Source organism: Capra hircus, unplaced genomic scaffold, assembly GCF_001704415.2.
Source record: "Capra hircus breed San Clemente unplaced genomic scaffold, ASM170441v1, whole genome shotgun sequence".
In the NCBI taxonomy this organism is placed as follows: Eukaryota; Metazoa; Chordata; class Mammalia; order Artiodactyla; family Bovidae; genus Capra; species Capra hircus.
In genome coordinates, this window is record NW_017209982.1 from 395 (window position 1) to 14466 (window position 14072).

Sequence of the window (14072 nt, forward strand, 5' to 3'; positions counted from 1 at the left end):
TATGGTGTGCTGTAGCCCCAGGAACTGTGGAAGATGCCCTATGTTTGTGGGGTGTGTCCATAAGGGTGCCGCCCACCACACTCTCGGGCCATTGGACTAGATTTGGGCCAGCAGCCTGTGCGTGGCTCACAGCCTAGGGATCCGCCTATTCGGCTGATTTCCCAGGGCCCCTTCACCCTGTCCGCGCTGTCTGCCACCCCTTTCTTTAGCCTCAGGCCACCGGACACACACCAGCCCCCCCGCTTCCCTACCATCCCCCTCACTCCCGCCACCAAAGAGTTAGTGGTCCCACAGGCTTCCTGAAGCCTGAGCTGCATTTGCACACCACTTGTTGTGCTATTATGTCCCGTCCCTTCGCATCTGCCCCCAGCCTGGGGTCACGATCAGGGCCAAGAGGCGTGTGAAAGGCAGTCAGAGGAATGCGGGAGCATCCTGGGACCCAGACCTTCCTAGTTGTGAGCCCCGGTTCAGGGTCTGGGTTGGCAGCCTGCCATCCTGAGGCTTTGTGAGGCTTGGACCTTGCGGCCACTAGTTGTCATGCCAGGCAAAGGAGCCACCTATGCACAGTGGAGGCGGTGGATGACAGTGAGCCCCTGGTGAATGGAGACGTGGTGGGGATTGTGTGGTGGTTCTAGCTGCTTGCAGAAGACGTCATGGAGGAGGTGGAGGTTGTGGCAGATGAGGAGCAGCAATAGGGCTTCCTCCAGGAGCTGAGAAGACAGTGGAGGAGCAGGTCCAGGAAAGGCCCGGGAGCGCTATTGAGCTTCCAGGGCAAGACGCGCTGCAGGCACTGGCTGCCTGCTGGTGGAACTGAGCTCTGAGCATAAGAAAAACTGCAGGGCCTACTTCCAGTTCATGTGCAAGAACCATCAGAGGAGGAAGCCTGACTTGGCTTGGAGGATCGCCATCACCTGGGGCATCCCTTGCTTCTGGGCCATAGCTGTATCCTTTCTTCTGCTCTTTGAAGTCTGCTGCTCAGGAAGAGGAGGAGGCACAGGAACCTTTTCCCTCCTCCCTATCCTGACAGGTGCTGTTGCGGAGCCATCCATCGTCCCACTGCAAGTTGATATTTTCCTTTCTGGACCCCCTACTTCTTGAACACAGTGACCACTAAGTAGAATTACCTTGACATCACTTGTAAAACGTGGTTCCTGGGGTGATGAGTGTGGGTGTGCAAGGTTGTGGATTGTCCACCCGGGGGATCCACACCCACTTCCCGTCTCTCTGTAGGGTATAGGGCACATTGTTCCACTCCTGTCCACTGGTTCTGGGACTTTGAACGGGGAGCATCCAGCCACAGCGTGGACACCAGGAGCCTTAACTTTCTCGGCTGGTTGTCAGGTCACAACTGCTCAGAATTGAACAGGATTGCTGAGGTGTGGTTGCTTGGGCCTGAACACAGTTAGCAATTCATTTGGGATTCTTGTCTGCTGCTCACCTTGCTCGTATTGCCAGCAGATTGTCGCCAAGATGTGTGGGACGATCCCCTGAAGTAGTACCCTGGGCAGGAATCTTCTTCCATGAGAGTAACTGACAGAAACATATGTGGAGATGGGGTCTGAGGGTGGGCCCTGAAGGGACAGTCGTGTGATACTACAGGGACACTGTCCTTTCCCAAATGGGGATGCTCAGACTCATGCAAGCTGGCTGTGGAGCCTGAATTTGGGTTGTGCATGTAGCAGGGGACCTCCTGAGACTGTCTATTTGGGACTTGGTGTGTCCATGAGTGAAGCAAGTCTCCATCAAATCAGCTGTGGTGGCAGCACCAGAGTCCAGGTGATACTACTAGAGGCAGTGTGTATTAAGTATCTTTGTCAGAATCATCCTTTGTGGGTCCTTTCATCCCCTGGCCTCCTGCTGCTCACTGAGTTTGAGATTGCCTGGGCACTTCACTCCAGCCCCCTTACCCTGGGAAGGCCTATCATTGAAAAAGGTGTCCTCTCCGGGTTCCCAGTGCACCTGTGTGCTGACTTTGGGTATTCTGTGTGTAAGGTTGGACCCCGGGGCCATGATGGCCTAAGAAAGTCCCTAACGGAGGATCCTCCCTGACATCAGCCAGTTGTTCCTCATCCCTAACCTCCCAGATGCCAGGGACCAATGACAGCACACTACGCCAGCTAAAGCCGCCAGCCGCATAGAGAAACCTGGCTCGCGATGCCACGAACCAGCAGCCTATCCAAACCTCCATCTGCTAGCCCAGCCATCCCTCGCAATGTGCATATATAAACAAATTTCCAACGGGATCCCGGCGCGTGGATTTCCTCCTGCCCCGTTCGGGTCCAGGAACCCGGCCCGGGAGCACTTCGCCATTAAAGCCTGGTAAACATTTTTTGGTGTACCTGGTCATCTTTTACCTAACACTGTGAATTTCCACATTCATCACTCAGTGTCTCACAACCACCAAACATGCTGTGCTGGAAGCGGCTTCAGGCTGCCTTGGGAAAATATGGAGCTCATGGAGAAGGTGAACAGGGAGCCCCAAGGGCAGGACATGGTGCCTACTGTCGCCATCTCCGACATTGCTGGCCTCAGTCGTCTTTCACCTCCTGAAACACCTATGTTCCCTGTTTGAATTTGTGTCCCCGTGCTGAGCGTGTGTGTGTATACCACCGTGTGCTTATTAATGCTGGCTGTGTGTGTGTATGTGTGTGTGTGTGTGTGTGTGTCCAGCCCAGGGCAGATGCAGAGATGAAGGTGACAGGAGAGGAGGTGCTGAGCAACCAGAAGAGGAGTCATGAGGCGACCAGGCTGAAGGTGATTTGTCGCCATATCTCTGCATTGACCCTGCCCAGGATGGGAACGAGGAAAGGATGGCTAGTGATAACTCCAGACTGTGGTTCCAGATATCTGCAATTAGACCAGATACAAAACACACTCATCAGTTCTACCGTGTTGTTGTGTGTGTTTGGACCAGGAAGAGGGGGTTCATGGTCTAAGGGTTCACACAGAGCACATCATGTGGGGTGGGGCTTTGAAACCACTGCCTGCGGAGCCCTCAGTGTGTGGGGCCGTGGGCTGGCCTGTGGAAATGGTGGACGTCGCTATGGCAAGACCCGGGATGGTGAGGCTAAGGTCCTGTCAAGATGGGCAGAGAGCTGAAGGAGAAAGAGTCACAGATCGACTGCTGCACTGGAGACTTGTTCCACACACATGTGAAAAGGACAACTGGGACGGTCCTGGACCAGTGCTGCCCTGGATCAGCCCAGCAGCCAGCACACGCCCTCCCTGAGGGTGGCACACACTGGCACGATGTGACACAAAACATGAGACGTGCTAAAGTATGCTGTATCTGCCAAACCACAGGCATCCTAGGAGAGACATGCTGTAAGCGTGGCATGCCTCCAGGTGCTTCCAGCCTGCCTCCCTGGCAGTGCCGAAAGGCAAGGAAAAGCGCAAGTGGGTTTACCTGTGTGACCCTCTGCAGGGATATGCCTGTGAGGGAGGGAACAGAGGAAAGGCAAGGGCGGTGGGTTAACTGCATGTCCCAAGGGACCTCAGGAGAGTGGGAGACAAAGAAGCCCCCTGGGTGCAGTTCAGGGCCTGCTGGTTTTCAGGGTCCAGACTCTAGGCAACAGTGGTCCTGCCAAAGATACCCCATGGTCCGTGCTGAAAGTTCTGACATGAATTCCATCTTTTTTGGGGGGGTCTTGCCCCTGGCTTTGGGGGCCTGAGGGGCAAAGGTGCATGTCTGCCCCTGAAGGAGGATTCTGGTAGTCTTGCTGGAGCAGAATCTCTGATTGTGTTGTAGGGGATCTGCACCCAAGTGACACTCAGAGGGATGTTGCCTTCCAGGTGACCGTCTTGGATGTCCCTGGGCCCAAACAGGCACTTGCTTCCTTGGCACAGGGGCTGTGTAGGGAAGGAGGGACGCGTGACTGTAGGGAGCCCTACCTGGGCCTAATGAGAGCAACTGAAAGAGAGCCTTGACATTTAGCAAATCACTGAGGCGTGGGTGGTTCAAGCCCTCTTGGTCCATTTGAGATAGTAACGCTGCTTTCTGTCCAGCGGAGGCATTAGCTCTGGGCCCAGAAACTGCAGGTTTCCCAGGGCCTCATCTGTTGGGGACTCCATGTGCATGGGTAGTGTTAAACAGAAAGGAAGACGTGTAGGGATGCCACCTTACTTTTATGGCCTCCGGTTCCATTCTTTGTATCAGAAGAGACCCTGTATCCATGTGCACCTTCTTCACAACCTTGGATCAGACTCAGGTCTGTCACAGTCTCTGGGGCTTTTGGAGGCTCAGGCGTTTCTGGCCTTTTCCTGCTACATGGAGATAGCACGTGGGGGCACAGGAAATGGTACACACAGAAAGCTACACAGATAGGAAGAACAGGGGCCCTCATTCAGAATGTTGTGGGCTGTAAGGGGTGGTAGGTTAGCAAGAGGGGCACAATATTGACAAGGAATGACCTACATAGGTGCACACCGAGAAAGCAGTTCTTCAAGTCAGCTGAGCTCAGAGGTCCTTGTTTTCTGGTCCCCAGAAGGAATGCACAGGCAATGGATCAGGCCAACGTGACTGGTACTGTGAAGCTGTCCAAGGTGATGGGAGAATGCAGAAGGCAGGCACATGTTATACAGCTGTTCATGGCAAGAACTTCCAACCCTGCCCGCTGCTCTGCAGGTCAGACCCTGTCAATAGCAAATGCCAAGGTTTTGTAACCTTTGAGGAAAAGGCACAGAGTTAGAAGTGTAACATGACATGATCGATGAGCAAGTGAAAAAACAAGGACAAAGAAATGTGGGGGCTTACCAAAATTCATGTTCCTGAAAAAGAAAGCTTGTACTTCTGCATATGGACAAGTTTCCTCTCAGCAATGTTACTGGTGTACATGTGCATGTTTGTGCACGTGTGTGTGTAGAAATTTGAGTGCTTCCCAAAATTCATGTTCCTGGAAAAGAAAGCTTGTACTTCTGCATATGGACAAGTTTCCTCTCAGTGATGTTACTGTGTACACGTGTATGTTTGTGCACATGTGCACGTAGAAATCCCTGCCAGTACGCTTGTATGAGCTATTGTAACTGACCTAGCCAGGTGATAGAAGTTGGACAGTGAAAACATGAAGTTCTTAGGGAAAGGGACATAGTCTCTGGCCAGTAGGCACACTGAAACCAGGGAATCGATCCCGGTTATCTCACTGAGCAAACACGTTCTAAGTGGGATCACAGTGGTGCACATAGGATGCCTGGCAGAAAGGAGAGGCAGGAGGAAGGAGCCTGGGGAGTATGAAGAGGAAAGTCCGCTACACCTGCAGTTTATGAAAAGTAGAAAATGTACCTAATGAGCTGAGAGGACAAACTGTACTTAATAAATTGAGTTATCTAGCTAAGAGCATTTCCAACAAAACAGCCAAAAGTGCTCCCTGGTTTCTTCTTACTGCCTGTAGTAAAACATGAAGGGAATTTTTTTTTTTTTTAATGTTTAAGATAAAGGCTATTTAAACAGGAGACAAAACTTGCTGATTTGGGAATTTTCCAGTCTTTTAAGATGACAGAAGATGTTAAAATTAATGACTCTCAAGCAAGATCATATCCAGGGCATTGAGATTAGGTGGTCTAAATATAACATTTTACACCACCTATAGGCCAGTTCTTCTTCATATAACTTCTTTTTAACAAGGTGTTCTAAAGATGAGTGTGACTGTAAAATTCTTTCTTAAGCCTCAGAAGGCTTGAAGGGGATGCCTCATGACATTATTTAGTCAGGCCAATACCCTCCAAAGAGTTTAGGGGTGTCACTCAGAGACCCTTTCAGTCACACAATAAGACTTCTACCACGGTTCAGGGTGTTTATCCCTCAGCTATCTCAGCAGAAAACCAAGACAGAGTAGGCCTTATTAGCAAGACATGCGTGATTGTGGCTTTGGAGTGGGGTGCTTTGCCATGAACATCAGTAAGATTATCAGGAGACACAACAAGTTTTAAAGATAGGATATTTAAGTTCAGCTCAGACTGAAAGGACCAGCAATAGTACAAAATAAGAGCTCTGGACTTCTACCTTCTACAAGCAGGAAGCAGGCTAGGGAGACCGTTTCATGTAACCATATACTAGCCATCTTTCATGCAATGGCATCATGTCAGGGGGCAGAATTAAAAAATCAGAGACTGAAGCCTAGGAAGTTTCCAGGCCTTAAATACTAATCAAAGGACCACCACAAGAACTCATGGGATTTCAGAACTGCTACTATTGACTCCCATCTCCCCTCCCCTTTCTGGAACAGGGGTGTCTATGAAGGTTATCTATGCCTGACCCACCACTCTATGTTGGCTGTGAAAGTGAGCAGATAAACTCATCTCTTTTGTTCACACATCCTCAGGTCTAGAGGAACTATACTTGTATAATTTGAACTGATGTCTGGGAGAAGACTTGAGAGGCTCTTGGGACTGCAAGGAGATCAAACCAGTCAATCGTAAACTAAATCTCTCCTGCATATTCATTGGAAGGACTGATGCTGAAGCTGAAGCTCCAATACCTGGGCTACCTGATGCGAATAATTGACTCATTGGAAAAGACCATGATACGGAAAAAAATGAAGGTAGGAGAAGGGGACAGCAGAGGATGGGATTGTTGAATAGCATCATCGACTCAATGGACTTGAGTTTGAGCAAGCTCCTGGAGTTGATGGACAGGGAAGCCTGCAGTGCTGCAGTCCATGGGGTCGCAAAGAATAACATACAACTGAGGCGACAGAACACTTGAGATACTGTACAAGTGGACCTTGATCCATATCTGGACCTGACTTAGATGACAAGGTCCTGAACTTCAAGTTAATGCTATAACGAATAAATTATTTGAAAACATTGGCAGGAAAATGCATTTTGGACATACAAGCATGGAAACAATTTGTGGCCATGTGTGTACCACGTGGTTTTAAATTATGTCCACAATTCCTTCCTTCTCCCCTTCACATGTGTGCTGGACTTAGCGGATCACTTCTAACGTTAGAATATTGTAGAAAGGAACAATGAAGCGTCTGAGACTAGGTCATAAAAGGCACTGCAGCCTCCTTGCTCATCCTCTTGGATCACTCACTCTAGAAGCCAGCTTAGTCATATCTTGAGAACACTCAGGTAGCCCTTTAGAGAGGCCTATGTGAAAGAACTGAGGCTTTCTCCCAACAGGCAGCAAGGAAACTGGTTTCAACAGCTATGCAAGTAAGCCATCTTGGAAGGAAATCCACCAGCCCATGTCAAGGCTTCAGATGATGGCAATCTCATGAAACACTGAGCCAGAACACTCAGCTGAATTACTCATGGATTCCCAACTTTCAGCAGCAGTATGAAATAATGTTCTAGGCTGCTAGTTTGGGCTAATTTGTGATGCAGCAGTAGTTCATTAATGCACTGCCAACTTTGGGCAATGTCTTTATTCAGGGGTGCCTGTCCATTTAGTCCAATCTAATCCAGAACCTGCTACTTCAGTTTAGAAAACATACCCCACCCTTGATCTGACCACCCTCGTATCAGATCAAATTTCACTCACCTGAATATCTTATCAGCCTTGCCCAGCCTCAGCAATGATCCTCTCAGTTGAGCCAGAATCCACCCTCACCCTTATGGTCCTCTTAATAAGTTTCCATCCACTGACACCCACTCTGTTGTTGCTGCCCATTGCTTTTCAGTCTCCCAGTATCTCTTTGCAATCCCATGGACCCAGCCTGTTCCTTAGCTATAAATCCCAGCTACATCTCTGCTGGAGTCAGACATAAGCTCAATCTCTCTCCCATATTATAATACCCTACTGTAGTACTCTTACCTAAGTTTTTCATACCACCTTTAGTAAGTGTTATGAATATTTTTTTTAACATTTCCAAGTTCTGTTAGTAAGGATTATTCTCAAAGGAATATAGTTTTATACCTTTACTCTTTATACTATATTCACTTGGGAGAACAAATTTCTAGAATTAAAACATTTCATGTTTTTACCATACAAACAGAAAATATCTTTTAAAAATATACTTATGTATCTTAAAACATTTAGTAATCTGAAAAGGATGTTTATATAGGCATGTCTGTGTATATACACACATACCCTCAGAGCGCCAAGGAAAACTTAATTCTCAGTAAACTATAAATGAAAACATTCAGCCTGAATATAGTGAAATCTTTGGAATCAACTTGCCAAAAACCACAGAGAATGAAATTTTAATTAAAAAACATGTATACATAAAAATATTTGGGATTCTGACAAAATTGCTAAATAAAGATACGTCAATTCCTAAACCATCTACATGGAAAAAAAGGAAAGAAAAGAAATCCTCAGTATCATGTAATAACCTAAAACGGAAAAGAACTACAAAAGAATAGATACGTATCTGCATAACTAAATCACTCTGATATACATCTGAAATTCAACAGTGTAATTCAAATATATTTACAGAAAAAAATTGTAAAGAAAGCTTCTAAAATACAAGGTTATAAAGAAAAAAAAACTAAAGAATGTAGAAAGTATATACGAGTTGATACAAAAATAGAAAACAACAAACATAAAACTTGTTGGGATAATAAAACAAGACTGCTTGAAAAGAAAATCAGAAACATTGATACAAACTGTGGCAAATCTAATAAGGGGACAAGGAGGTTAATTCCTAATACTAGAAATGAGAAATGAAATCGGGATTCTGAGAAGGATAATATTCAACTCTGAGTGGAATTATTTTTGTTTCAGGAAAGGTCCAGTCAAGCAAAAACCTGGGAAAGAAAGGAAGGAAGGAAAGAGGAAGAGAGACAAGGGGATGAAAGCAAGAAAAGGAAAGGAAGGGAGAAGGAAAGAAAAGTAAATGTCTCAACAAATGTTGTAAACTATCCAATAAAACAATTCTCTCAAGATTCTAAAAACAGAAACGGAAATTTATTAAGCCAGATACTCATTGCTTTTGATGGTACTCAGAACAAGAAAATCCATTTACACATCACTGTTTAGAAGTTTAGAACTGGCCAACACAATACAATTATTAAAAAAAATAAAAATATGCCATGTTATTTGTAAAAAGACAGCAGAAATATTTTTTTTAAATTATTTCTACAAATACTAATTTTACTTACAATGTTTTGGCAACATTAATAAAATAATAAACTTTACCTGAAAGAACAAGCAAAGCAGACAAGGAAATTCACAAAGGGCAAGTAACAAAATAGTAATCTTGACAGATATTCAATATATTTGTAAAGAAAACAAAGCGTCATTGTGTGAACAAAATATAGAGGTATATCAATAGAAAAACAGAGGAAGCTCCTGAGAGAACTCAACTCACTATTAACCATCTTTTATTTGCAGGCACAGAAACTGACTCAAGTTAATTCTAAGAAGCAAAGTCCTGATGTTATTATCTCTTCCTTTTATTTTGGGGTGGTGGTGGTGAAAATTTAGGAAATTTAGGCTGGAGAGGGAAGAAGAGGATAGAGACTTCAAGTGCCTTTAAGGAGGAGGAGGAAAGAGAGGGGGTTGGAGATTTGATTGTGTTATTTGAACAGCATTGGTGAAGCTCAAACAAGGGAGGTAGCAAGCCATGCAGGCCTAGGGGAAGAGCATTTCCAGAAGAACAGCACTTTCAGTCTTTGGATAGGGAAGAAATGGAATTTGATGGAGGAAAACTAAGGCCAGTGTTGTTAAAAAGAGTACATTAGTGGGGAAAATAGTAGAGCAGAAGGACAGAGAATGGAAGAGAGGAAGCAATCAGGGACCATATTGCTGGAACCTTTTTAATTTGGCAATAAATACAACTTGTACTCCTTAGGAGCATACTTCACAGCAACTAATATTAAGTGTTGATAATACTAAGCAACAATAAAAACACATAACTAAACATTTCGTATTTTTACTATAGAAATCAAAGAAAGGAGATAAGAATGCAATAGTCTGCATATTTATTTATACATAGAGTTTTCACCTGAGACCAGAACACACACACACTCTTTATACAACTAAAAGTGGTTTAAGCTGACACGCAGCAAAGTGCTTTGGCCCAAGTCAACTAACTGGAAAGGCTTAGTAAAATATTCAAAGTGCAAATAAATCAATCAAGCTTTGAGGAAATAAATACAATTTATTTGAATTTGAATTTACACTCAGGAAATTACCTAAAATGGAGACAATAGATTCACTACAGCTTAATCATCCGTAGTCCTTCCTCTTCAGTTCTGAGAGGGATGCTAACCCCTTCGTGATTAGCACTTTCCAGCATTTTGTGAAAGCTTAGAGGACTTAAATAAATTGAGGAGGAGGGAGGGTGGGGAGAGACAGAGGAGGAGAAAGGAAGAGGAAACAGAGAGATTTCTCCTGGCACAGGTCTACAGACAGGATCCCAGCTTCCTTGAATGGGGCACAGAGATTGCTAGGTATCTGTGCCAGAAGTGGAGAAGGGCTGACATTCAACTCCAGGAGGAGACTCAACTCCAAGAACCTACGGAGGCAGCCAAGTGTGCTGATGTTCAGGAACCAATACTTAGAGGGTACCCCACAGGTCTGTGAAAGAGCCCTTGGAGACCGCAAGAAAACAGGTTTCCACAAGTATAATCACAAATTAGATGGTTGGAGAGATTAGAGGAAGGATAACTCTATGACCTGATAATTACTGAAATACATGAGACAATGCTTTCACATCAGACTGTGTCAAGAAAGACTGAAACTCAATTAGTTTGATACAATGGGAAATTACACACGCAAAGAATTAGCTGTTAACTGTACTACATTTGTGTCCAAGGCAAGATAAGATACAAAACTGAAATCTTCACATGTTCAACTAGGGTAAGACACATGTAACTGGAAAAGGTAAGGAAAAGTTCTAAAAAGGGTTTAATCACCCTGGACACTATTTTTATCCACTATATTTACTATTCTTGGACAACTCCATTGTAGCTTAAGGGTAAGAGAACTCAATTTAGCCCAATTCAAAAACTGAACAGATTCCCTGTGTTTGATCCTTTTCAGTTAAAACTATGGGTCCAGCACAAATCAAAGTGGACGTCAAGGCTCTTTTTCCTTTGGGAATTTTAACTTGCTTTACTACTGTGTGTGACACAGATATGGCTACCTCATTGTGACTATAGGAAAGGGGATGGAATGAATAAAATTCCCGTTTTGATCACTCAACAGGAGGTCCACAGACACCAGGTCTTATTCTATTAACTATCTCTGCTTCTCCAACTGCAGTCAATGATACACAGGGCCTGCTTGATGCTTGCAAGGCTCTCTCACCAAAACACAGGCATTTTAACGGTTGGCTTCCTTGAGATGTCCCTGGGCTAGGTAAAAGCACTCTGAGACAGTGTTCCTTCTACCTTGGCTCTATGCCTGGAATGAATGTATGCCTCTTCCTCAGCTGGGACAAGAAGCCACAGCTCTTCACTGATTAAATCCCATGCCTGGTCCAAACTCACATCACAGCTTCTCCATCAACTTCTCCACTGCACGCTTTCAGAGACAGGTTATTTGAGATCAGCACAAGAGGCACTTCAGAGAGTGACATTCAAATCTGGCTATATAGTTTGATACTGAGGATCTTCAAGGCATGAAAACAGTGGAAAATTACATTTCTAAAACACTCTACAGATTATATGTAAAGAAGAGCTTTCGAACTTACAAGTAACATGAAATACCAATATAGACTGTTACTTTTCCTTTCTCCACTTCTCTCATTCTCTCTCTCTCACACACATGCACACGTTCTTTTTACACGTTAAGACAATTATATGAAAAACAGATAACAGATTTTTAAATAACATCTCAATATGCAGATCAAACAAAACTGTACTTCCTGTATTTAAAACAAAAACACAAAAATTACCCATCGGTTACCCTATATTTGATATTATTGAATAATGCTATAGTTTGATTTTTCTTGTTTTTAATGGGGTTTTTAACTTTGACTGAAACACTTGCTTCAGACTTACTGAAAGTAGAATTAACATTTTTTTTTCTTTGTTTGACCTCCTACTTTTAGATTTGGGGGGTGATGATTCAAAATCAGATGTGTTCACAGTAATGGATGCTACTTCCACCAATCCTGGTTGAAGGGGTTCCAGCGATACCTGAATAACAACTTTTGTTGTAGGAGACAATCCTTCTAGCTTCTTAGGCTTGTTAAACATTTGATGACACTGGGTCTTGTGCTCCCTTTTCTCTTTGAAAGTTAAAAACTGTAGCCGACATTTGGAACACTGGTGAAAACTCTTTTCCCAGTGCCCTCTATCATGACGTCTGTATGGTGCTGCAGTTTTAAAAATTTTGAGACAAAACGGGCAAAGCAAATTCTTAGTGTTACCATGGAATGCTCTGAAATGCGCATCCACATCTGCAAAAAATGATGATCTGTAACTGCAAACCTGGCATACAAAGGGCATTTCACCAGGCTTATGATTGTCTTTCATGTGCTGTAAGAGAACCTGATCTGTCTCAAAGGACAACTCACAGACTTCACAGACAGCGGAGGGCTCCTGTGGAGTGTGGACACTTTCAATGTGACACTGCAGCTGGAAGGGGGTAGGAAACTGGCGGAGGCAATGCTGGCAGGTGGTGTGGTTTTTCCAGCTGTTACCTCTCTGCCGCTACAGTTCCAAATGGTCCTTCATGTGATTCATAAACTTGACATTTTTTAGAACTTTCAAGCAGCTGAGGCATTTAAAGGCTGTGTGAGTCTTCGGTTCTGGCTGCCAAACTCCTATATGCTCTCCATAGAAGTCACCAAGTAACACAATCAGATTTCCTTCTGTGGGATCAATGGTCTTGTTTGGACTTGCAAAACTTGGAAAATCAGTTTTGGTCAGTCCATTTTCCCCTAAAGGTCTTACAGGCTTGAAATGAACCTTGTCCTTTGGAAAAGGTGTTGGACAAGGTTCTCCATTCTGAACATGGCTTAGTGAGATATGGACACGGTCTGGTGTGCTTTGCTGAGTAGTCACTGTATGAAAAAAACCTGAAAGGGAAAAACCTAAAGAATGTTCCCCTATTATGCCATCACTGAGCTTAGGCCTTTTGGGATTTCTGCTATTTGTTTCACAAGTGTAAAGTCGCTTTGATACATGAGGACTTTTATTCATATCTCCTGCAGAAACTGCTGTTTCTAATGGATGCTGACATGAACTTGTGAAGGTAATCAAAGAAGAACATAACTCTGAAAAGCTATTAGGCACTATTTGTGGTGAAATATTTTTATAATCAGCTTGAGACAAAGGTTCAATAATAATAGGAATATCTGTTGATCTTGATTCAGAGTCAGAAGCTGGCAAGACAGTCTTTGCTTCTGAGGTAGGAGTCACATGATTAACAGGCTGTAATTTGTGAGTGTTACCTTTCCTGAAGTGACCATACCTTTTTCTCCTTGAACAAGAACCTGGGGTAACTCTGTTCAGTATGTTTGAAATGACTAGTTTTGAAGTTGAGGTCATCCCAACAAAGATCACATCAGCATCTTCATTTACGTGTTCCACTCCAACCAAGATCAGTTCAGCATCATCATCATCTACTTGTTTGGTTTCTCCTTCGCTTTTCCATAGTTCTGGCTCTTCTTCTTCTTCACGTATCATACATGGTAGTTCCATACTTTTAATACTTTTTTATCCTTAGAGGGTGCAGCCACAAGTCCCAGTGCTTCCTTTATACAAACTGCCACCTAAGTATAAACATACTACATATTAGTTAAGTACAGAAAAATGGACTATTTGATTATCTCCAAAACTCTAGAGTAGTTATAAACACCCTTATCTTACAGACAAAGACACTGAGTGTCAAAGAGACTCAATGACAGCTGAGAAACCTATGACTACAAGTCTCCATGGCTCTAGAATCATAGCTTTGTCCCATGTTCACTTTAATCTCTTCTATTAAAAAAAAAAAAAGAAAGAAAAGAAAAACCCAATACTACTGATCATTAGGTGAAATCACATGTAAAGGACGAGTATTTTTACAAAAGCACTGTTGTACAGTGTTTAGAAACATGGACTTTAGCGTCAAAGAAGATTAAGTTGGAATTCTAAGTTAACCACACACCAGTTATATCTTCTTGGGCAAATTTATAGCTTTTAAATGTGTTTCTGTATCTTAAAGACAAACATGCTTATTTCTTAGACTTAAG

General features: G+C 44.0%; 1 protein-coding gene across 1 annotated transcript; it reads right to left on the bottom strand.

The window, feature by feature from the left end:
* Nucleotides 1-557: 557 nt before the first annotated feature.
* Nucleotides 558-13539, bottom strand: LOC108635157 (zinc finger protein 280B-like). Its single transcript, XM_018045423.1, is given in 3 exon segments — nt 558-710; nt 3786-3849; nt 11909-13539. Coding segments are annotated over 3 exon segments (1848 nt in total).
* Nucleotides 13540-14072: the final 533 nt, after the last annotated feature.